This window comes from Scatophagus argus, chromosome 23 (genome assembly GCF_020382885.2).
Source record: "Scatophagus argus isolate fScaArg1 chromosome 23, fScaArg1.pri, whole genome shotgun sequence".
In the NCBI taxonomy this organism is placed as follows: domain Eukaryota; kingdom Metazoa; phylum Chordata; class Actinopteri; family Scatophagidae; genus Scatophagus; species Scatophagus argus.
In genome coordinates, this window is record NC_058515.1 from 2,015,575 (window position 1) to 2,042,251 (window position 26,677).

General features: G+C 40.6%; 1 protein-coding gene across 2 annotated transcripts in view; it reads left to right on the forward strand.

Moving 5' to 3' along the window:
* The window catches only part of ank2b (ankyrin 2b, neuronal), a 157,841-nt gene that overhangs the window by 24,717 nt on the left and 106,447 nt on the right, over positions 1-26,677 (forward strand). The window contains exon 1 of one of the 2 annotated variants that reach the window (XM_046380270.1): positions 8,180-8,417. The exons of the other annotated variant lie outside the window; for it this stretch is intronic. Within the exon in view, the coding sequence (XP_046236226.1) occupies positions 8,331-8,417 (87 nt within the window). The 5' untranslated portion in view covers positions 8,180-8,330. Of the gene's footprint in view, positions 1-8,179; positions 8,418-26,677 lie in introns of those variants that run through there. 2 annotated transcript variants of the gene reach the window in all.

Genomic DNA, 26,677 nt, shown 5'->3' on the forward strand with positions numbered 1-26,677 from the left:
CAAGGAACAACTGCCCCCCTCCCTGGACCCTCTGCAGTTTGCGTATCCTCTCAACTGTTTAACAGCCGATGGCATCACCACTGTGGTCCACCTCGCTCTCGCACACCTTGACAATAAGGACACTTATGTTTGAATGCTGTTCATAGACTTCAGCTCAGCATTCAGCACCATCATCCCTCAGCAGCTGGTTGGTAAGCTGAGCCTACTGGGCCTGAACACCTCCCTCTGCAACTGGATCCTAGACTTTCTAATTGAGCAACCTCAGAAAGTGTCGATCTCCAGCACTGCACAAAGGGTACCGGAGCCCCACAAGGGTACGCACTCAGCCTTCTGCTGTTCGCACCGCTGACTCGTGACTCTGAGGGAATGCACAGCACAAATCACATCGTCAAGTTCGCTGATGACATGACCGTGGTTGGTCTCAACAGCAAGGATGATGAATCAGCTGAGAGAGGTGGTGCAATGTCTTACAGACTGGTGCAACATCAACAACCAGTCCTTGAATGTCAGCAAAGATTAAGATTAAAGATTAAAGTGACATATTTTGTCATTGGAGGGAACTCACTCCAACGAAATTTGTTCTCTGCATTTAACTCACCCAAGTGACGTGCACACACACACAGCAAACCCGGGGCAGTGGGCGACCGCGTGCAGCGCCCGGGGAGCAGTGGGGGTTAGGTACCTTGCTCAAGGGTACCTCAGCCATGGACACCGGGACGGGGAATCGAACCAGCGATCCACCGGTTACGGGTCCGACACCCTAACCGCTGATCCACGACTGCCCAAAACCAGAGATGATTGTGGACTTCACAGGGGCGCAGAGTGCCTAGTCTCCGCTGATCAACGACGGCTCCAGTCTTTGTGCACTGTGTATAGTCCTTGTGATTCATGTAGTTATGAATCCAATCCAAGTCTGGATTGTGTTTAATCTCTTTTGTTGTGCTAGTGTGGCACCTGGTCCCTGGAGGAACGTTCATTTCACTGTTCAGTGTATTAATGTAAACAGCTGAAATGACAATAAAACACCACTTGACTCGAAGTTATGGCATTACATTTCTGTTTTCATTCGAAGTCCACAATGGGACATTTTGAGTACAGGAAAATATTTTTTGTACACTGATATGGGTCAGGCATGGGTCTCTGGCAGAATGGCTTTGATTGGCTCATCCACAGCAGGTGTAAACACTTTTGGCTTTAGACATGATGTTATGAAATGTTTGAAGAATACTCACATCACCCTACTTCTTATTTTGCTTTGTATGACCAGAAGAAGTTTCTTTCAATTCAATTCTATTTCAATTCAATTTATTTATATAGCACCTTATTCAATCAAAATTGTCTCTAGATGCTATACAGAGACCCAGAGCCTGAACCCCCGAGCAAGCAGACAGTGGCAAGGAAAAACTCCCTTTTAACAGGGAGAAACCTTGAGCAGGACCCGGCTTGCAAGGGAGAACCATCCTGCTGATAGTCGGCTGGGTGAAGGGGGGGAAGAAGAGGTAGACAGGACAGAGAGGATGAAAGAGAGAGAGAGAGAGAGAGACTTTAGCACTACCAAGGCAAGGCTGTTTAAGAACAGCACCTTTTATACATTGAGCACATTGCTGATGTTTAAAACAAGACATTTCCTTGTTTTATTGCCATTTATATGTTCGAAGCTCACTGGCTCCATGGTTTGTTGTCTTCATTTGTCTGTCTCTGTGGAAAGTACTTTAAGCTCATTATTGGAACCTGAAGGCATTGGAGCTCAGGCATCCAACCTAAAAACACACTGTAGGCTATGCTTACAGCAATAAACACAAAACCGACACAAATTAACACAGATAGAAATGCTGCTGATGCTACAGTGTGGTTTAATTGCAATGTGCAAGATGAGGATTTTGTTACGGCACAAGTCCAGTAGTACACGAACTACACATTAAATTTGAGAAGAGAATTATAGATGCTTAATTAAAATGATTGCTATAGTGTGAAGAGTTACAGTAAAAGTTCTCATGAGATAACATCAGTGTCATGTAATTTCTGCTAAAAGCTTTGATGGGATTCGACCCTGAATGATCAGTCCTTACTATAAACCAACAGGCAATCAGACTAGGAAAAGCCAGATTTGGTGGTAGAAAAAATAACTTTGATGAAACATTTGTAATGACTAAATCATTTTAACTTTTTGGTTACTCCTTCCGATACAGAATGAGGTCACTAGTCATACATATGTGATACACTGCTGTCCAGGAAGTAACACTTTTTCAGGCAGTTCACATTCTTATATCTGGGTGTCTTTACAGTTACTTGTATTTGTTGTAATTAGTGACTGCTGAAAAAAAAGAGATGAAAATTCTTTTTCCTACAGTGTGACAATGTGACAGTGCTTAACAGAGGAATGAAGTATTCCACAATGACCGTTTACTACTATAAGATGTAAATGTAGTCTTCTAAAAGTCTTCTGCACAGAAATGCAAGATTGTGCAGGTCTAATAAGGTGTAGGATTAATATATCTGTTTGTGTTTGATGATTGTGACAGTGTTCCTAGCTTGTTAGGTCTGATCTGGTCTGGTCTGGTCTGGTCTGAAGAGTTGATTTGATTCAAGCTGACATATGAACACAGGCAGAACGCCCCAAAATGAACACATCACACTGTCTTCCTTGTCCTCTTCTGTTCTCTCTTTCCCTCCTTCATCTGCTTCCGTCTCCGTTATTTCCTCAGCACCATCAGCAGGTGTGCCTTCTGGCATTGGGAAGTTCTCATGCCAATAACACATACATGCGCATGGTGGCTTTATAATTGCGACTGAAAGGATGCGACTTTGAACAGCAGGTGTAGCGTTCCAGTTAACAGTTATTTTCTAAACATATTGATCCACAAAAATAACGGGTGATCCTCTGGAGGTCATGAGCATCCTGAACAAATTTCACGAATTAGTATTCAATACCCAGTTTACAGGGGTGACATATTGGTGTGAAGGTGGTATTAGAGTGTTCGAAATAGAAAGGGTTCATCATTCAGGGAACATGTATCATCTCTCTTTGGCCAGAAGCTGGGGCTAGATCAAAGGTTGTTCTCACACACAGCACAAGTCAACACATATGCTGATGTCCGAGGCTGCCATTCAGGGTGCCATCCTGCTCTATGGGGGTAATACAACACCCTCCATCCAAAGTGTCCTTTCTGTGTTCAACCATTCACACGCTCTTACATTGTGTATCATTCTCTGAGGACTGTGAACAATCAATGCAAAGTTAATCCAAATTTTGACATTTGTTTCAAAAGTTCTTGACCAAGATTTTCAATTTCGACTTCCTATAGCATGAAATGACATGTGAGGATGTATCAGAATCTTTGTAGGAAATCATTTCTCCATTTATCTCAAGGCATCTTGTACTTGACCAAATTTAATGGTAACCTAGTTGACAAGATGTATTAATCGCTCTGAATTGAAGCACTGAATGAACAAACTATGCTGCCAAAGTTCCATTGATTACAAAGACGAGGTGCTTCTTATTGGATCCATTAAAGTGGCGATATATTGTATCCTGCTCCTTGCAGATTCAACTATTTTATTATATTGAATTTTCCTCGGGATCAATAAAGTATCTATCTATCTATCTATCTATCTATCTATCTATCTACCTGTATTTCTGAGTTTGACAACTTGTATGTAAATCGAATGTGGAATAACATTTAGAACATTATGGAAAATAAAGTTTTACACATAATAATTAAATAAATGAGCAGTTACTGAGTGAATAAAATATGACAAATTCAAATACATAAACTTCATATGATTATTATTATTTTTTTGTTGTTTTTTGGTTATTTTAGATTTAATTTCTTATGTATTCAAATTTTTGATGTGGGGTGGTTGTGCATTGGGAGGATTGTTGTTTTAAGATCTGGGGGGCCTGTAAAGTCCTGTACCTGTCTCGTACAGAGCATAGCTGACAGTGTCTATCTATCCCTTATAGACACCTTAACTCACCTCAATCTATCTCTCTCTCTTTCTCTTTCTTTCACACACACACTTCCTCCCACACTCCCAAAAACATGCACATTAGGTTAATTTGCTGCTCTCCATTTCCCCTAGGTGTGAGTGTGTGTGTGTGTGGTTGTCCATCTTTGTGTGTCAGCCCTGCGATTGATTGACGTCTGTCCGTCCAGGGTGTACCCAGCCTCTTGGCCCTCGTCAACTGGGATAGGCTGTCACCTGTAAATGGATGGAGGGATAAGATATGATGATCCTTTATTTGTCCTGCAGTGGAGACATTTACGTTGTCAAGGCAGCAAGCAGGATTCGAAGAAAGCAAAATCCACTGAGAACATTCATAGAGCAAAAGCACAACAAACAAACAATAAATAAATAAATAAATAAACAAAATAAATAATAAGACCAATAGCTGGTCGGTAAACAGTAAACTGGCTGTTGATCGAATTGCACAGTGAGTGAATGAGTGTGGTCTGCAGGACACAATGTTCATTAATGAGTGTTTAATGATGTATAGTATTTATGGAAAATCTTTCATTAGGGCTTCATGTAATGATTGACAAAAATGAACCCCAAATGAGCAGATGAACACAACCCACAAAAAAGTTCAAACAAGTCGTTACTAAAGGTTAGTTCATAAACAAGTAGAAAACCAAATGAAAAACAATCCAGTTATGGGCGACAAATGAGTGCAATCAGTCCAAAAAACACAAAACATCCAAAGGTCCAGTCCAAGATCAAACACAGAAAACTCCAAAACAGGAATCCAATGACGAGGGCAGAGCAGGCAGAGACAGACCAGGGAACCTGAGAGCAGAGGAGAACAGGATTAGTCTCAAAGACATCCAACGGTTGCAAAACACAAGAGAGAGTCTGACTGAATACAACTGCAGCAGACAGGATAATCTGGCGAGGTGGAGAGGGAAAGCTGACCTTAAATATCCGTAGGGAAAGGTGGATGATGGATGCAGATGAGAGGAAACGGGTCCACTCCGCCCCGCGTAGAACCAGATATGCTCATTCAAGAAAAAGAAGGTAGGAAAAAACACAGACAGAGATAACAACAACCACAAGAGATAAATCCCGACACTCCAACTGGAGCCTGTGCCTGTATCAGATTTTTAAACTATATTTCAACACTGCTTTATCACCAAATTCATTAAATATTAATAAAATTACTTCACTGGCTGTTTTGGGGAGTTTATCAGACCTGATCAAACACTGATCGGTGAACCTCATGATGTGACGTTATTAGACTCTGCAAATCATTAAAATAAAATACTATTGGTTGGTTGTTTAAAGTCTGGCACCGTTTACTGGGAACTACAGATTTTTTTTTTTGCTGATGAACATCTTTAGCTGGATCTAATGGAAATTTCATTATCATTTCTTTTTTTTCCATCAAACTATTCATTGTTTAGTCAATGTACCCCCCATAAATATCAGGATTACTCAAACTTCTCTCAGGGCAGAGAAGTACGAATTCCATGTCAGCTGGGTGAGTTTCCTGGAGTACATTATTGCTGACAACCAAGTTCAGGCTGAACCTGAAAAGGTAAGGGCTGTTAACAGTTGGCCCAAGCCAGAGATCCGTGAACAGTTACAAAGATTTTTGCTATGGTCGTGCCTCTGACTAAGTTTACCTCAACTAAGGGAGCCTTTTCTTGGTCAGCAGATACTGACCAGGTTTTTGATCATCGGAAGACACTGTTTTCCTGGTTGAGGTGGATGCAGAGACTCCATCCCTGTGCCTTCTTTTCTTGCTGTCTGACTCCTTTAGAAAGGAACTGGCTGGCTGTTAAATTAGCTTTGGAGGAGTGGAGGTACTGGCTGGAGGGAACAGCTAGGCAGTTGAATTTGTGGCAGGCTAGGTTCTTTAGTCGCTTTAACTTGACTCTGACCAAAAGACCAGGTGCTTAAAACATCAAGCCCGACGCCCTCTCCAGACGGTTCACAGATGCAGAAGAAAGAGACTCCAGCCATGAACCCATCCTTCCCTCCACTGTGGTTGTAACAGCTGTTTTTTGGGAAATCAAATGTGATATGCATCAAGCTCAGAGATTGGAACCAGACCAAGGTAATGGTCCTCTTGGTCGATTATATGTACCTCTCTCTGTAAGATCACAGGTCCTCCTGTGGGTTCATACTTCCAAGTTCACTTGTCATCCAGGAGCCAGGCGAACCCTGTCTCTGCTTAACCGACATTTCTGGTGGAGCATGATAGACACCACGTGTGTCACATGTATGTCGGAGCCTGTACTGTACTACACTGTCATTCTCACTGTTGTTGATAGGTTTTTCAAGGCTGCGCATTTTATTCCTCTTCCTAAACTACCTTCTTCCTCTGCAACTGCTGACTTGGTGGTCCATCATGTGTTTTGCCTACACAGCATTCCCCTGGACATTGCGTCAGATTAAGGTCCTCAGTTTTCCTCTCATTGGAGTCCTTGGTCAGTTTATCTTCTGGTTTTCACCCACAGACCAATGGCCAAACTGAGAGGACTAACCAGGACCTGGAGTCAGCCCTTCGCTGTGTGGCATCCACTCACCCAGCTTCCTGGAGCGAACATCTGCCCTGGCTTTAGTATGCTCACAATTCCCTGACCAGTTCTGCTACTGGTCTGACTCTTTTTGAGGCCTCTCTGGGTTACCTGCCTCCACTTTTCCCATCCCAAGAGACTGAGCTGTTTGTTCCTGCTCTTCAACCCCAACTCTGTTGCTGCTGCAGGATTTGGAAGGAGACCAAGACGGCCCTTCTGCAAACTGAGACCAACTGCAAGATGGCAGATCTGGCAGTACCTGTCCCAGATTACCAAGTAGGTGAGAAGGTTTGGTTACTGGCTAAAGATCTCCCTGTTAAAACTGAACCCAAAAAGCTTTCACCTTGTTTCATTGGCCAGTTTCCCATAGCCAAAATTATTAATCCCTCTGTTGTTAAACTCGGTCTTCCTGCCTTACTCACATTTAAAGCCATTTTCCTCCAGCCAGCTCTGCCCTTTTTCCAAACCCCCACCACACCCCTGGCTCATTTATGATTGCCCTGCCTTTACACTCCATGTCCTGTTGGATGTCAGGTGGCGAGATATGGGTCTCCAGTTTCTGGTTGATTGGGTGGATTGTGGTCCTAAGGAACATTCTTGGCTGCCTTGCTCCTTTATTTTGGACACCCAGTTTGATTTCACCACTGCCATCCCGATAAACCAGGTTGTCCGCCTGGAGGCGCCTGTTAAGGGAGAGGCACCGTTAAGATTACTTTCTTGTTGTGTTTTGTGCTCTTAGTTTCCTGTTCTGTTCTTTCCCTCCCGTCACTCTGAGGTTTGTCTGTTTTCCTGCACACGTTCTCCATCAGCATCTAACTACTCACCTTGTCCTGTGATTATGTAAGACCTGCTCTCCCTCTCCATTGTCGCCAGATTATACCCTCAGCTCAAGTGGTATTTTGTCAGGCTCTCTTCTAGATTTGCTTTGTTACTTGCTTCATAAAACTAATTATTGTCTACTTGTTCAAGTTCACCTTCTGTCCCTGCCTGCCCTGTTCAGCACTGCCTCTGGTTTTAGATCCCTGGTTTCCCGAGTTTGGATTTAGCTCTGTTTTATGGACTCAGTGTTTGTGGATTCCTCAGTCTCAGACTCAATGCACTCTGGACCCCACTTTATTGCTCTCTGTTTTTTGAAATCATTCCCAGTACCTTGGTTTGTCAGTTTGGAGAATATCTGTCGAGTAAAGAGTTTATTATTATTGCACTTATTTAACGAACCTAACAATAAAACACTGAAATAAGACAATAAAATAAGAAGACATTCAGCAATGTTTTGTTCAGTTTGCAATGATGCAAAGACAAAAAAAAATTAGCTTCATAATTTATATTTTAATTTTTATGTTATTATGAAAGTTCAAAACGGTGACCTTATTATTATTTGAGCTTGATTCTTTAATCGTGTTGATGATTTCAAATCAGCTTCTCCTTTCATCTATGCTGTTGGCTTTTACAGCTTCTTATAAACAGAATAACAATTAAAAAATGTGCAAGAGCACCAGCAGCTACTGTGTGTGTGTGTGTGTGTGTGTGTGTGTGTGTTCATGCACATGTGGTGACTATTTTGGTTTGCCAGCAAGGTTTCTAAGATAAACACTGGTGGCAGCTGCTGCCATAGCAACACCATTGTGCACCCTCCTTCCTCACCTCCCCTCCCCACCCCCTCCCAGCCTGGCTCTGTGCTCCACACAGCCTGAGAGTACGGACCAGAGATCGCACCGTGGAGGGTTTATAGAGACAAGACGAGCGGATAGAGAGAAGAAACAAAAAAGGGAGGAATAAACGAGTGAGAAGTGGTAGCTTTGGGACAGAATGAGTGAGGACAGCCATTCCCACTACAGGCTGGACCCTAACGATCGCCTCAATGGGCTGGGACAGAGGAGAAAAAGACCCAAGAAGGTAAATGAATAGATGGAGAAGCCACATGGTACAGAGAGAGTGAGGGAGCTGGATCTGGGGAGGGAGGAACCCTGCCCGCCTGCTCCCAGTAAGAGAGCAGGGTGTAGTAGGGTGTCTGGGTGTAGTGCAGATGGAGAATAGTGATATGTGTGTTTGAGATTGAGATTTTTTTTTTTTTGGCCGGAGGTATTTTTTTTGTTGTGCCAGCGAGGGATGTTTATGTTCTTTTAAACTTTAATTCCTGCTTACACTGATGTGATTTTTCTGTCCATCTTCACCCCGGGAATAAAGCCATATCCCAGCAGGAGCTTTCCATATTTTCTGAATACACTTTTTTTTTTTTTTTTTTTCCTTTGATTGATTACTCCTTCACGCTCGCTCATATCCATTTCCTTCTCTTTCTTATTTTCTGTATGTCAGTGTGTTATTGTTGTTGTGAGTAGTAGGAGGAGGCTCCTCTCACATGCTGGCAGGGTGGGTCCCTGCTTCTGCTTGCTCTTTGTGTGCCTGTTGTTGTGGGCGACGTTACACACAGATATTAGCTCTCAGGAGATTTATTTATTATTTATTTTTTTGTTACCCTATCAACCTCAGTGCAGAAGGTCTTTTTAACATGCACAACCGATTATTTCCTGTTATCGTTTTAATTCTGCAACCACTGTGAAGAGCGTGCACACGCCCATTTCCCCGTCAGCTTTTCATGAACGCACAGATTTTCATGACATAGAAATTAAGGAATATTATGAGATGTCACTGTCTGCACAAATTTAATGCAAAAGTTAAATTATTATTTGTATAATCATTATAATCATATGATATAATCATTATATCATTATTACATGATACATATACAACGATGTCCATTGTAATATTGAGGGATATTCTATTTAGGGCTTAATTATTGTATGTTTGGTGAATCACTTGGTCTACAAAACAGTGAATAGTGAAACCAATAGTGAAATCTTTAAATTGCTCAAAAACACCAAAAAATAGTGGAAAGGGAAAAACGGTAACCTTTGAATTTGGGGTGTTTTTGCTTTAAAAATCATCAAGATTAATTATCTGTTGATGTAGTCAGTTCATTTTCCCCATAATTTCACTTCCAACAGTTAATTATTAAATATGCAGCCCGTCCAAACATTGCTGCAGCCTACTGGACAATGTTAGCCCACTCACTGATATATAATTAAATCTCATACTGTGCTATCCAATGTAATCCATTACATATTTTGTCCACCAGAGAGCACTGTCAAGTTTATTTCTGTAAACTGTAAAATTTCTTGCTCAGAAAGCGCCTTAGTCATCACATTAAAATTAGCCTATATGTAGTCGCTGGCTTTTTAAAGTCTTAAATACCAATACTGAGTAGTAGTAGTTCATGGTTTAGTTAGTATATTTGCTTATAACACACTGAAAAACAAAAACCAAAAAAAAAATCTTCACCAAACATTCTTCACATTTGTTACAACTACAGAAAGAAGAAAGATTCTATTTCAGAACTGTATTGTTTCAAATGTGATTAAATATCACTAAAATACCAAAACAAGCAGACGACTGCCTGCCAAACTACCTCATTTTTATGGTTCCATTTTTTTTGTATGTCCAGGCATCCACTCAGCTCAGCTCATTGTGATTCACAGATCCAGTATATAGAAAGGTTGACCTCTTGACACTGCTGCTACACTGGACTGCTGGTCATATCTGTGAATGTTGACCGGCATACGTCAGCTTGTTTTACAGCTATGTTATAAAATGTATCCAAATTGGCACTGATGTGGCCTCAAGTCTGTGTTTTGATTTCTGCCTGTGCTGATTTTTTTTTTCCTCACTGTCTGACTGCATTTCTCTTATACATGACAGATCAGTCTTTTTCCCTCAGGCTAGAAGGGCGCAGAAGCACAGAATCCAACCTTATTGCATTTTGACGGACTTTGTGTGTGTTATGAGGCTTGCTGAAGGAGAGCGGTTCAGCTGATTTCATGGCAGAATCTTTTCTTTAGCCAAAAACGGCAGCGTAGGGGTCTGCTGTCCTGCGCATTTGACCATGTTGGTTTTGAAACAACCTTGTCGTTCATGTTGCTTCTCTGTATTTTGCCCGCATTGTTTACAAAGGGTGCAAGGATTTTAAAATGACAAGGGCCTGATGGCGTGGCTCCCTTTACCACGTCTGTCATAGATGAACACAGCAGTAACAGCCACTTACACCTAAAGCCTAGGACAAAATAATGGAAACCAAAACACCACAGCAATTAGCATTTAGCCATGCCGCCATTCACAGATCAGAATCTGCTGCTGCTTTAGGGCGTGTCTGCTTCTTTAATGTGCACACAGAGTGCTGAAAATTGCATGAGACCCTGAAGATACTAGCCAACAAATCACAAGCATCAGGTAACGTTTAAAAACAAAAAAACAACAACAATATGCATACGTTTACCAGAAGGCTTCAAAGTTCAATCATTGTGTGTCGCACTCAATTTTTCCCTCCTTTTCTGCCATTGTAATCAATAGACAAATTCATAGTGTGGAGTTATTGGGGACAGAATTTGTCTTGTTTTCTGCTAAGCATTTCTAGCACTTAGGGAGCTATGGAAACTTCCTTGGTAAATTCCCCAAACAAACAATGGGGCCTCCAGAATTTTGAAGATGATTGATAAAGATTTTGAAATGTAGATTTATTCAACCTAAAGATAACAAGAACAAGTGGAAGGCTGATTGCATCTTTTATCAAAGCATGTTGAAAGTTCTGTCGCTGCTTTGTTAGCAGCAGAGGGAAATTCAAGCTGCACAACTTTGTTTTGATGTATTCTTTTTTCAGACTCGATTTTTGGATCAATTCTACAACAGTTTTGCTCCTGATGCCCCTGATCTTCTTGTTAACTTGTTATATCATTATTGCATTTTAGTGTTAAATAATTCATGTAGACTCAAGTTTTAGTTTTGAAAGTAAACTTTCATGTGTGATTTGAGTGCAGACGTTTCTTCTTGACCGTGGAAAGGGGATAAAGATTGATTTCTTAGTGTTTTCAGAGCTTTCAACCTTCATCGCAATCACAAACAGCTCAAAGCTCCAAAAGAAAAATAATTAAGTGGACCTCAAGATACATTATTACTTTATATGTAATAATGTATCTTGATACAGCAGCTTCACTCCCTTCTCCACTTTATACCACTCAGATTTAAACTGCATTTTGCTCAGTACCTGCAACAGTCACCCATTGTAATAACATAGAATGAGTAGTGATAACAAATGCTTTAAGACAAAAAAAGATGTCACTGCTGCCATGCTATACCCGTGCCTTCACATTTTTCTATTCCAGGAAGAGAGAGTGAGAAGGAAAGGCGCAGCAGAAGGCAGGTGTGCTGAATCTACACAAGTTTATTGTTGGTGGAAGCAGAGGCGAAGCATTTGGCAGGGGGGTGGGGTTATTCAGAATCAATGGATGAATTATTGATATGCTCCCTGCCCCATGCTTAGATAGGCACATGGAAACACAAACACGCATGTTACAAATACACACCCCTTTGGTGACCTACAGGCGCTGATCTTTGCTGTGTGCAGCTCAGCTGAGTCAAAGTAAGGTGCTTTGCTTATGTCTGCTGGTGCACTCTTTCAGCTGGTAGAAAGCCATAGTTTAATACTGTGTGTTGTTGGCTCTTTCGTGAAAGCCTTAAGCACTTTAATCTTCCACTGCCTCAATTAAAACGCTGCCCCCGACACTGATCCAAACGGGGGGTTTGAAACACAGCCCTACTGTACCCATGCAGCTTATGCTTGTTCATTGTATAGCTTCTTTCAAGGTGAGGAAGACTGTGGCAGTGATGAAGATACAGGTTTCACTTTATGATGAGCGCAGGAAGGTGTCAGTCGTGGCTTTCTGTCCTGCAGGACAAGGACGTTTTAAAATAGTCAGATTGGTGTTTTGTTTCATTGAATACAGAGTTCAGCGATTTTCATCCCCTGTTTTTTTTCATTTATTTATTTTTTTTTTTTTCCGTGACTCAGTGGTTCTCATTTGGATTTATAGTCCTTCTCGTCTTTTTTAATGGCTTTTAAGCTGAACCACAATGGGGGGAAAAAAAAAGAAAAGAAAAATGAACATTAGATTTGCTTTATGCTTGCCTTTCAGTGATGATGTAATGTGGTCCAATCAGCATCACAAAATACTTATTTGATATGTATATAGTGGTGTAATGAATGAATGTAAATGAATGAACTGCAGGGCCGGGTTTTGTTTGTTTGATACTAATCTGATGCCTGAGTTTCTGTAAACTGTAAACTTTTTCCCAGCTAATATCTCTAGCCATTGTGTCCATATTCTATTTTCTCACATTCTGTTTCTAGTGCTTGTTTTCAGTGCAAGTGCAGAAACTAGATTGCTCTTTATGTTGCTGCTATGAGTGTCACATGACTTTCACGGGGAAGACAAGAGTTTGCGTCCTGTCATAGAGCTGTAATTACCACCTACCGTTTTTGAAGAATTCTGAAATAATATCTGGTCACAGAATAATGAACAGCATCAGTCCTAATAGGAATGTTTGTGGAGCCACTCTCAGATACAGACCTATAAATGTCTCATGACTCATAGCTGCTTAAATCATCCTTCCACCAGGATGGGCAAATTTTCAAACTACCTCAACCCTTTCACAAAACATGGTACAACTGTGATCCTCTTCATGAGAGCTTCAAAAAAATCTTGTCACACATCCCATATACAACACAAAAATACATCTGATAGTCTTTGCCAGGCACTTCCTTTCCACCAAGATTTCCTTTCTGGTCTACACAATCCAGGAGTCAGAGTCGGTCGATTTTTGTGAATACCTACTGATTGAAACAAAACTTAAAGCAACATCTCTATTATTAAGGCATAGCTGAGTTTAAGTAACTAACCAGTGATTTGTCAGACTTGTTAGTTTTCAACCCCATTTCATAATCTGTGAACAGCAGTATCTATCATGAAATTGTGTGCCCAACCAGCTGTCATGACATCCTTCAGAAGATACTATATATATACAGTATATGTACCATCACCCTTTACTTCTGTCAAATAGTAATTATTCATCTGATCACAACTGGTTGCTGGTCAGGAAAGTGTAAACGAGTTCATTTTCAGCATTTGAACAAACAGCAGAAGCTATCAGTTGTCTTGTGAGGTCTCAGAAGCTCAGTTTGATTTCCATGCTTTTTCTGTAGGATCGTCTTTAGATTTTTCCGTTTTTCCATATTTCCACAACTGGCAAAGCTCTACGAATTGGTTTGGACTTCTAATCTTGTTACATTTAAATCTTTAAATGTAACAAGATAACACGATGCGTGTAAATGACTAGATCTTAGTCATTGGTGGTATACACAGAGAAAGTCAATTCAAATGTGAGGACTTCTATCGACCAGTGTTACACAATTGCTGGGTTACTTCTCTGCTGTCTGGTCTGATTTGTCTGGAAATAACTCTCAGGATAATGAGGAAGTACCCAGTGTGTCTAGCTCTCTAATGACTGTTCACACTGTGACTCAACATGGTACAAAAGATTCAAGCTTGAAATCTGAATTTACTGTTCATTTTATGTGTTCATATTGTGGATTTCATCCAAATTTTGAGGCTTGGCGATTTTAATGCTGAGGCAAGGGTTACAGCGAGAAATAGGATTAGGTTTAGGTTATAGTCAGGATTGAGATTAAGGCTGATTTCTTAAACCATCAGCTGTTTTTCTGTAGGTAAGCGAGGAAATGCGTATGCAATCCATGCGTGCTCTGTCTCCTAGATATTACATTTATGTGTGGTGTAGCCCAAACAGTCATGTTGCATGTTATTATGAAAATCAGTGTAGCAATGGGCAAATATCTGAGCATTCTGTTCTATTTTGTGTGTGTGTGTGTGCGTTTGACCCTTCCATGCTGCCTCTGTGTGTTTTGGACAGCAAACAGCTATGCAGATGGTCTGTGAGGATGACCCCCAGACATTGCCATGATGTCCAAGAGCCTTGTTGCTAAAAAGAAAACCTTTAGCTGTAAACATCTGAGGTGACACCTCTGTTCTGGCAACATATTCTTTGATGTCAGAATGGGGTTTTTATCTGGAAAGTGATAATTCAATTTATTTTGCCACATTTCACAACAAGGAGCAGCACTTGAGCATAATATGTCCCTATCTGATTTATTTTTTCATGAACTGTCTATTAATCATCAATATTGGATTTGAGCAGAACAACGCCCCTCTTTGGTAAAAGGTCAGGGTGTGGTTATTCTCTGGGCAGCTATGACTCTGTCTTGCTATGTGATCCAGGTTTTTTAAAATGTGTTGTTCTCATCTTTCAGATAGAAGATCAAAACATTGAGGGTTCTAAGAAACAACATGAGCTTAATGGGCATTTAATTTCAATTAGTGGATGATGAAGTCGATGTGCGCTCTTATCAGGAAATAACTTCAATTACTCTTGCTTGCGCAGACTCCTGCAGTCATAACAGATGTCATCTGTCATCAAACTTGAGGCATGGCATTTTTACAGGAATACCTCATTAAGTGCTTCACTAGCCCAAAAGTCAGCCAAATGCATACATTTTTACTATGCTGAGAAATCCAAGGACTGTGGAATCTCCCACACTACAGTTTACAGAAGGGTTTAGGAAAGGCTAGAAATCTGCATGTTTCATTTGAAGGTCCACATCTGAATTTAAGTAGACAAGGTATTACGTTACTTTTGAGGATATTGTGGCTGTTAAGGTACACAAGACATCTTGTGTGGCATGAAGACATCTTTTTTTTTTTTTTTTTTTTTTTAGGCAGTGGAATGTCTGATGACATGTGACTTAGTCATGACTCATGTTTCTGCACTATGAATGACCATTTTTCTCTTTTCAACCAATGAAGTGCTTACAGTATATTAAAGTGTCTCATTTTCATAACTTGAGACAAGTACAAAGTTTCTATTACCCAATCTTTTATACATTTCCTTGAAGCTGGATCTTTTTTAGTTATTTAAATTAAAGTTATTAAGATATTTCTAATTAAGATCAACAGTTCAAAGTGACAGTTTTCCTGATAAAGTGCCAAACCCCTTCATTTGCTGTGTGTCAGACGTGCAGTGGCAGGTTTGAATGCCAGTTCTGTGCTGAAGTGGGAGTACTAAGTCTGACACTAGGCAGGTGTCTCCCGTCTCACAGTTATGGATGGTCAGGGATTATTTATTGATGAATGGAGCTATCCATTAATTATGCCTGGGGACTCTGGGCTGGCCCGTGGATCGATGCAGCTTCTCTGGTTCAGCTGAGGCAAGGATTTTGGGCAAGTCAGAGGGTTTTGGCCTGGGCAAGAGGTCACAGAGCTGCAGTCACAGAGGCATTGGCATGGTTTTACTTTCCAGAGAGTTCCCAGGAGAAGTTCTTCTTCCAGTCCAGTGTTGATTGTGTTGTAATTTGCAGCTCTGAAAGATTGTGCACTTAAATGCCTTTTTAAAAAGCTAACTCATAAAGATCTTGAAGAAAAAAAAAACCTTCAACCTTCATACATTAAAGTGAAAAGGTGTTTCTGCTGTAAATAGTCCAACTAAAAGACTTCATGTGTACATAGGCTGTAGCATCACTGGCAAATGTAAGTATATGTTATGATATCATGCACTATCTGACATTGTGCATCGATGAAATGGATGTCTAAATTGTCAACATTTAGAAAGACACAGAAGAACATCCATCCATGCATCCATCCATTTTCGATACCACTTTATCCATGCAGGGTCGTGGAGGTGCGGAGCTTATCCTAGCTGACAATGGGCGAGAGGCGGGGTACACCCCGGACAGGTTGCCAGTCAATCACAGGGCTGACACACAAAGACAGACAACCACACACGCTCACACACTCACACCTTGGGGGTGTGCAGAGTAGCCACTAAACCTAATGGGCATGTTTTTGGGACAGTGGGAGGAAGGTGGAGTACCTGGAGAAAATCCATGCAGACACAGGGAGAACATGCAGACTCAAAAGTCCACCACACCAACACGGAAGACCATAGGAAATACAGCGATGAAGAGGAAAAATATAATATTATTGACTATGTTTTAATAAAAATAGCATTATCTTGGAGGATTCTTTGAAGAGCAGTCCTCTTTCCCTGCTTCACCATTTTTGTCTTGTCAGGGAAGAATTTCTTATCTGTTGCCTTAGTATCTGCTGCTTGTAACATTTAGAAAGTGTAAATAAAAATATGTAAGCATAAGTAAAGACTAAGCAAAAATAAAAATATTAGGTGCAATTCCGGTAGTCAGTTTTACATTTTTTTGCTTCTTTTATCTAGTAGTCATACCTGACCAAGAAAGGTTGCATCTGTGAAACCTCTGACTTCTTATGAATTCAACTTTTCATTTCCATGACAAAGACTGTTTATGAAGAGCAATGTTGAAAGTTGAAACTTTTAATCTGGAATGCATCAAACTGATATGGATATTGGCTCTAATTTAGCTTACATGAATTGGGCTGTGTCTGTATAGCGCTTCTTTAGTCTACAGACCACTCAAAGTGCTTTACAGCACCAGCCATCATTCACCCATTCATATACACATTCATACACTGGTGACTTCCATGAGACTACAATGCAAGGTGTTGATGTGCTCAGCAGGAGCAATAACCATTAAGACAATGAAACACCTGCAGAAGAGCCATTAGGAGTCATTTGGATTTCAATATTTGAAGGTTGTATTTTATAAAGACAATTTAGCTTCCTCTCAAGCCTCTGGCATGAGCTCAAGCCTCTGGCTTGAGTTGGCATGAGAGGTGCTATTGACCCCAATTTCTTTCATTTCTCTTGTTTGTGTGTGTTTTCCTGCTGTTTCACGCATTCAACAGCATCTGTAGAAATTCTATGCAGAACTGAATAGGAGAAAACATTACAAAATCGATTTTATGAAAGGCACATTTTGTTTTGTTGATTGCTTCATTTCCGTTGTCCAGGCCTCATTACCTGAGGAACCACACTGGACCCTAAGGGTAAAACTGGGGATGTATACAGAGAGACATCCAAAGTAATTAGAAAGGAAAGGTTACCAGGTTACAGCACAGTGTGTGTGCAAATGGCTGGGGCTTCACCCAAAGGAAAGACTTCAAAGAGCAGCATGTCACAGGTGGCCTTCGTCCAGCTTATTAAAAAGCATATTGTCTAACCTTTGCCTTTCAAAGTAAAGACAGTGTGTGCAGGTGTTTATTAATCTCCCATACATGTCATCCAAAAATACACCCACACTGTAAATCTTATTACATTTACAGTATTAACACATCCCCATCCAATGAATCATACCATATTATGGTCAGTGTGAGACCTTATTTGTTGGTTTGTTTGATTTGGTTTGTTATGAGGGAAATGCTGGTATGTGTGTATGGGGGTCTTTGTGTGCATCGTATGGAGTAGAACTCAATTTCGTTGTATTTTTGCATAATACAATGACAGTAAAGGCTTTCTTCCATCTATCATGCTGAGATGTTGTTGTTGGTAAGAAATAAATCAAAACATCAGAGAATATAGGAATCAAGATGACTTGACGGCATTAAGAGGAAGAATATAAAGTCATAAAATCCTGTTCTCTTTTTCTCTTCATCATCCTCACTAAATCTTCTCGCTAATCTTGTATTTGCTACATGATGGAAAGAATTACTGGACGACCTCCAACATTCCTGTAAAACATTGAGTTCTCTGTGTGGATTTGGTATATGGTATATTTATCTTTACAGTATATAGAGACGTTAATAGCAAAAAGAAGTCAGATATATCATTTATTATTACGAATTTGTGATCAGACAAGTGAGTGCACTGTAAATTGAACATTTTGAATGGAGTCTGACTGTCATGTGTCAGAATTAAACAAATTAAAAAGATCCAGTTTATAACAAAAGCAATTATAGCAGGAAAAAAAAAACTTTATTTGAACCACTGAATAATGGTGTGCTTGATTCAACTGGCAATAATGGAAATAATTCTCGTGTGATATAGCTGGTGGAAGAATAGATAGAAGGGAGTAAGGTTATGGATGGATGAGGACGGAAGAGGAGAGCATGTACCCTGTGGTAGACCTCAACGTGGGATGTTTTCACACTAAATAGCTTTCCATACTTTGTAGTTATTGGAAACATTAATTAAATAAGTGGCGTGATTTTATTTCAAAGCATATGTAAAGTGGTTTGAATAATATCTAATCCAGCCTATTACAAATGCTAGTTTTTAATAGTTGCTTCTTGGCAAAATATGTTGCAGCTTGTTCTACCTTAAAACATAAAAGGTGCAATATCTTACATTAAATACATACCTTAAATGTGCAAAGATATAGCTAAAATTTTAGTTGATATCTTCTGAAGTTAGCATGCTGAGAGGCTAGTTCCAGCTTATCCTTTCAGATAATACCACCTCCACAGGCAAAAGTCCAATAGCTCCTCCCCTTTTTGGCCTCAGTGACTTCCAACTTTGCGATAACAATTTGGGGAAAGCCATTTTCTTTTCCAGCATGACTATGCCCCAATACACAAAGCAAGATCCTTAAAGACATGAATGGATGAGTTTGGTGTGGAAGAACTTGACTGGCCCACACAAAGCCCTGACCTCCAAACTCATCGAATATCCTTGGGGTGAACTGGAATGGAAATTGTGCGCAGGGTCCAACATCAGTGCCTGACCTCACAAATGCTTTACTGCATGAATGTGCTAAAATTCCCACAGAAACCCTCCAAAACTTTTGTGGAAAGCCATCCCACAAAAGTGGAAGCTCTTATAGCTGCAGTGCTGTAGAATAATATCCCAGGATGTCTCAGAGTAGAAGACCAGAAGGGGGAAAAAAAATCTCCTATTTCCCACTTGGTAGGGTTTGGTACTTCAGTAGAGTTTGCGTCGAAGAGAAGTTTTACTTGCCACAGACAATTTTGCATCTAAGACATGCTCATTATCCGTTCTTCACTAAAAGGTGGATTTTAGGAAGCTCTGAGGGCATAAGAAAATATTTAAGTAATAAATTATTTAGTTAATTAATTTGATATACCTTTGGCTTTCCAAACCTGTGCTCTATAGTTTTCAGAGGAGCTAAGGTAGGATGTGCCTACATGCTTCTGCCCAGGTCCCAGATCATTAGCAGCCAAAATGTTGCGTAGGTGCCACCTTTCAGGTAGGCTCCCTGGGGATGGGCAAATGAACAAATATATACATCACTTGTAGGTTTTTGGAGCTAAGTAATTATTTATTTATTTCTATTTTCATAGTTAATTTATTTTAATAATTTATGCTGGTTCCATGCAGGGTATGAATTTAGGATTTTTTTTAAGCAAGTTTTCAAGTTGGTAATTTTTGGAATAAATGAAAGTCATACTAAGGCAGAAGTGTGTTTGTAGGACCTTTTAAAAGGCACCTAAGCTCAGTGAAAGAGAGAAAATTGATTTCAAAAGGTGTGTGGTGGAATTTTTATCTTTAATAAGGAAAGCAGGAGTAAGATTATACACAGGGGTGTGCATAACTGGTACGCATGTGCGACGAAATCAGAAGTGAGTACCAAAAAAGAAAAGAACACCATCTCCTGGTACTCACCTGAGTAACTCACTAAAAAAGTTATGTGCACCCCTGATTATGCAGTATTTATACTACGTATGAAAGTCACAATCGGCACTGAGACACCTCTCCCAGCTGAAACTAAATCGCCAAAGGGATTTTCCTTTTTTGATTACACAAATCTAACAAATTACTTTTCTCAGAAGGTAACTACTGTAATGTAACAAGTTGCTTTTAAAAGTGGTGTTACCCAACGCTCCTGAGTAATACAAATGAAAACAGTCAGGAGCAGAGAGTAAAGAGTAATAAATAGGTTAATACTCAGCAGCCCTCCGTGTTGTGGAGCTACATGATGTAACGACTCGCACCAAGTAAGCCTCAGAGCAGACTCTGAATGTGCTAGTAGTTTGTAGTGTTTGACCTCAGCCTCATTACTGACTGCAAGTATGAAGACAGGAACCCCACCGCCCGCCCTGCATCAAAAGATTTTCACATTGTGGCTCTGACTTCTGTAGTAATGTCCATACACACACACACACACACACACACACACACACACACACACACGGCTATGGCTGGAGGCTTTTAAAGGGCCATTTTGTTTTGTTTTGTTTTGATAGTACCTTGGTCCCAAGTGTGTAGCTTTTCATTTTCTGCTGTTATTTGCAGCGTTTTGTGCTGAATCAGAAACTTCTGGCTTTTGTCTGCGACGCTTCTGCTTTAGTTGCTTTTTAGCTGTGTGTGTCATCAGGGGTGAATGTAATCACTACATTTGTAAGGCTCTTCTTGTTGGCCTGGGGATGAGAGCTCAGGTGCAAAGATAAACAACCATGGTGGGTATAGAGTGTATGTATATGTGTTTCCCCCTTTAATTTCCCCCTGAGTTTTGATTTAAAATCTAAGGTGAGTGCTTTATATGTGGATATTGAATGTGTCATTCATTATCCTAATCCTCCTGGGGGAAAGTATGCATCCACTTTTGTTTTTATCAGTTTTTTGCTGAAACTTGTGCAATAATGCATCTCATCATTTGGCACTACTGCAATGTTATTCTTTAAAAAATATTCAAATACTGTCAGTTTTCATGCATGCAATAAAATGACTAGCTTTGAGAAGAGGCTGGACCAACATGTGATACATTTATCCCTATTTGTACTTAAAATACTATCTCTCTATACCCCACTTTTCACCTCGTGTTTGATTGTGGCCATTCAGACCATGCATAAGACTGTATTTTTGGTTAAATGTTAAAATATTGAAAATATTGTGCTTTTGTGTGTTTTTGTCCTTTTGAGGCAATGTTGGCAATACCCCCACAACCCTAACCTCAATTGTAGTCTTTAGTTACCAGGTTGTAACCTTAACCCTAACCCCCATCGAGTTTCATGCACATATATATTGTAATTGTGTTTGTTTTTGCTTTTTTGTCCTTCATTTTGTCCATAATGGTGTTTATTACTGCCATTTGCCATTTTCATCCTTTAAGTGTTGGGCTTTGTACCTAACATACATACTAAGAAGCTCAAAACTTGATGAATATGCCAAAGAAAAATTACACTGACAGGCCAAAGGAAATCATAACAACATGCTTAAACCCTCTGATGTATTTGTGAATGATTGGTCCAGATGTGGTTGCAGTTGTGATGACACGTTTATTTTTTCATGTTGGCCGAATCATTCTTCCCCATTAATCTTTTGATTAATCCGTCTGCCTCACAACAACAGCTTCATCATCTCAATCTTCCTGTTTTTCAACAGCCCTCTCTGCTCTTTCTCTATGTTTTTTTTATTTTGCCTCTCTCCTCCTCCCCTCTCGGTCCATCTGTGTGTTTGGAGTCATGCCATGCAGCCTTAATGACAGACAGTCTAGCCAACAGTGGTTGGGTTAATCCAGTTAGTTTGGTGCTATAGCAGGACTCATTTGCTGTCCCTCACCACCAACACAATCTTTTGTTTCTGTTAATCCCACTGGCACAGCCTCACCACGCTCTACACACACAGAGTCAATATTCTTGTCGCCCTTCATACACAGATGAAATCACACACACGTGGACAGGACATTGCTAAGTCTACTGCCTGGTGTAAATTCTGAATCCTCCCCTGTGGATCAGGAGTGTTTGAGTGACACTTGCTGTGTCACATGATAAAGCAGTATTGTGACAGCTTTTGTTTGATTTTCTTACCAATTTCAAACACACCCTGTCACTCAGCCATCAGTGAATGTTGACGGCATCCATGTTTGCCATTTCCAGTGTTTTTCAAGGCAAATTTATTTTTGTCTTGTCAGTTGTCACGCTGGTTTCCCATGGTCACGACTGAAATTTGGACTCTGCATTGTGTATGCTCGCCAAATTCAAAATAAATCCTAATGGAATTTACCATTTGGATGATTTTCTTGCCATGAATTTAGGTTGTCATCAATGCGATATCAAGAATGCTAAAATCAGCCTGATAATGGCCCAACCCGATAGCTCTGGTCTATATTAATGTCTATTCCCTGGATGCTCACCGGGCCACGACTGCGAAAATCCGCCACCTGTTCCTTTGCTTTCCTGGTGCTGATGTGGAGGCAGTTCCGCTGGCACCAGTCCACAAAGTTGTGGATCAATTCTGTGTATTCAGAATCAGAATTCCTTTGTTTATTCCCGAAGGGAAATTCTATTTTTCTTTAATTCTGCATCATTCTGCTCAGTTGTGAGGCCAACCGTCGCAGAGTCATCAGAGAACTTTTGCAGGTGACCGTTGGTTGTGTCTTAAGTCAGCAGTGTATGGGGTGAGAAGGAATGGAGCCGAGACCAGGTGAGAGAGGGCCCTGTGCAGGAGGAAGGTTGGTAGGCCAACAGGAGTGGGTCCATTGATGGGTTCACCCGATGGCAGAGATGTACAAGGACCAGCCTCTCCTGAGTCTCCATGAGGTGGGATGTCAGTGCCACTGGTCTGTAGCTGCTTAGGTCCTTGAGTTGTGGTGTCTTTGGCACCAGTACCATGCAAGGTGTTTTCCATAGCGGTGGCTCTCCACCCCAGGTTAAGGCTCATGGTGAAGATGTACTTCAGTGCAGTTGGTCTGTTCAGGACTTGAGGAGCCTGGAGCTGATGCCATCTGGACCTGAAGCCTTCCTCTCCTTTATTTTTTTAAGCTCAGCTCTCACCTAGTCTCTGGTGAGAGACATGCTGGAGCAGGGGGGTTGTGTGTCGGAGGGATTGGGGGATGGGTCCACAGCAGATGAAGCAGGAGGAGGTGGAAATACAGGGGTGGAGGCTTGCAGTAGAGATGGCTGGGTGGGGGAAGGGCGAGGTGACTGATAGATAGATACATACATACATACATAGATAGAATAGACTTTATTGATCAGTGTTGCACACAGTGACGATATCGTGAAAGAAAAATAATAACCTATACATGTTAAAATATACAATATACAAATATACATATATATAAAAATGTATATACAACAAATAAGCAGTATTGAATGTTGTGCAAAATAAAATAAAATGTAAGGTGCAGTGAACCTCTAACAGCTGATCCCTAATGTAAATAAAAAAGACATGGCTGCACAACGTGATCTCAAACAGCAACATAATTTTGGTCTCCGTAGAAGAAACATCAAAGTTTCAAAAGATATATAAGAGTTGTAAATATAAGAGAGGTATATAAAAAAGAAGTACTTAAGAGTACTTAGGAAGTATATGAGGAAGAGCAGGAGGTGCTGTGTGCTCATGTGGCACCATCTTGGTGATGAAAGAGATCTACAGAATGCTTCGCCTATCACGCAAGAATTCTGATTCAAGAAAAATTTAGATGAACATACATTTAAGGCACTTAACGGTAGATTAAAGTTAAAGGCAGTTTTCCATTAGGCATAATTTCCTCGAGAAGCACTAGTTCAGTGACAGACCCCCTTAAAGAAACCACCCCTTCTGGTCGGCCTTGGCTCCAAACTCGTTGTTAACCACAGATAGTGTGAAGTTAATACCCGAGCTATCCCTGGGCGCTTTATGGCAGAACATGCTTTTCCACTCACAGAAAGGAAAGACTCATTAAAAGCCCTCTGGAGCACCACAATACCTATCATGTGATCAGTATTTAGTTGATTTTAATGTCCCAGTGTGTACCGAGGGAGAGGTAGAGTCTCAGGTTTCCAAAAGAAGAGCAGCTTGCACACTGGTGTTCTGGGTTTAATTTTGGTAACTCTAACCATTGGTTTGGTAAACTATGGTAATACTGTACTCACCAAAGTAGTTGTAAGTGCTAAGATGAATGAGATCACCATTGTAAGGCAAATAGGGCAAGAGAGATGTATGGCTGGAAAATCATACGGGTGTTAAACGAATTCACAGTTTTGTCAAATTTAGTACAACTTGATTTGGAAGTAAAATTTAAATAGAGTGGGCAGTGGTTAGCACTGTCGCCTCATAGCAAGAGGGTTCCAGGTTCGAATCCCGGTCTGGGCCCTTCTATGTGGAGTTTGCATGTTCTCCCTGTGCCTGCGTGGGTTTTCTCCGTGTACTCCGGCTTCCTCCCACAATACCAAAAACATGCACATTAGATTAATTGGCTACTCTAAATTGCCCCTAGGTGTGAGTGTGAGAGTGTGTGGTTGTTTGTCTTTGTGTGTTGGCCCTGCGATTGACTGGCGACCAGTCCAGGGTGTACCCCGCCTCTCGCCCGTAGTCAGCTGGGATAGGCTCCAGCTCCCCCGCGACCCTGATGGATAAGCGGTATAGAAAATGGATGGATGGATGTAAATAGAGTTATATTGCTAATTATACTTATTGCACAGGTGACCCAATGGGTTAGCTCAAGTACGATACACAGAACTGAATCAGAAACTCTTAGTTACTCATAGTTACTGAGTCAAGGTTTTGATGACTTTCAGTAATTTGAAAGGTACCTTTAAATAAAATGCATTCTTCTTCTTCCTCTTCTCATTATTATTATTATTGTTGTTGTCGTTGTTATTGATTAACAGTTTTACCATTCACTCCCTCTTCCCGACAAGTCCGACAGATTTGGGATCTTGTCTACAACCTGAGTGGTCATCTGACAGGTTTAATGTCTCCCATGTTTGATCTGCCTTTAGAAATGATATTGCATTCTGAGATCTCTGCAGTTCCTGGAACTGTCATGGAACTGATTGCCAGAGTTACCGTACTGAGGGTCAATAGATTGAGCATTTTGCTAGGATGAAATACAGATGTATGAGGGAAGTCTCCTCAAAGTAGGTTCTTTCAAATATTTGTGTTTTAAGCATGTACTGTGTTGCAACGCTTGTTTCCTATAGAGCCTTTAGCAGTACCTCTATCGACAGGAAGCATGATTTATTGACAGTGGAATGAACCTGCCTTGACAGTAACTTTTCTTTCACTGACAGTGATAGATGAAGAACGCCCAGTACTCTGAACAGCCTGTACTGACACTGGCACATTTTTGGTATGTCATATCAAATTCTTATGAAAACAAGACTGCCAAAAATCAAAGTCAAAAACATAAAATGTCTTTCTGGCTCAGAATACCACTTTGGCTCATTCAGACAATCATAAGAACTTGACAGTCCTGTTACCTCATAATGTTGGCAGCAGTACAGTGCGTATATGTGTTTCGAGTACTGCTGTTTGGTGTTTGGGGCACATTCCAGAATTTCTGAATGTCACAGGGTGAGATTTATAGGAAGGGCTTGGCCTAGCATGAGTTAAAGGCCATTTTCAAATGAGAAGGCCAGTCATACATGTGAGAGCAGTGCTGGAGACATGACAGCTCACAGAGCGGCAAGAGCGAAAGTCAAAATAGGCAGTCTGTTCATCAGCACAAAAGATAGCCTTTTTACGCAAGACCTTCCACTGCACTGCATGTTCTTCCACCCCTTGCTTCTCAGAAGTGACACAGAGGAAAGAAGGACAAGGCAATGCGGTATCTTGGAGATCTTTGTTGATGTTTTGGTCAGCACCAGTGTTCTAGTGAAGGAATTTGATGAGAATTTAGTCAAATTCAATAGCGGGGTCAGAGGATAAGAGCTCTGGTGTGCAGTCTTTTTCCACAGCTGTCTAATTGCTCAGACTGACACAGTCAATCAGCAACACAGCTTCTTTTCCACATTATTAACCTGATATATTCAACATATTTCAAGCTAGCCTCCTCAATGAACACAAATAAGCAAATAACTTTACTGACCAAAGAGTTTGTTAAAACATGCTTATTAATTCCATAATATGTGCTTCCAATTTCTTTATAATGTTGTCAAAATCTCCCATAAATTAGACTCAAATACAACTCCGCTATTTGAATTTTGTTTATAAGGGACTGTGAAAGTAGATATAGTGTAGTTCACATTTACATTTTATTAGTGGTTGCGATAGGAGAGCTCATTACTACATTCATACATAAATCAACTGTTATCTGAATAACATGCAGTATAGGCGCAGTTCTAGCATTAAGTTTTTAATCAAGGATTTATACTCCACTGGTGTAATAATTCACAAGTGGTTGGCAGGTAATAGCCAATGGGAATTGGATACAGAGACAATCTCATTGGTTGTTATTCCATGGTTTTTTTCCCTCTGAATTTGTATCAAATTGCCTTTGACCCCCCTGTTCTATCAAATGGATCATATTTACCTTGGTTGCACACACACACACACACACACACACACACACACACACACACACACACACACACACACACACACACACACACACACACACACACACACATACACGTACAGAGAGAGAGAGAGGACACGCCCTGCTTCCC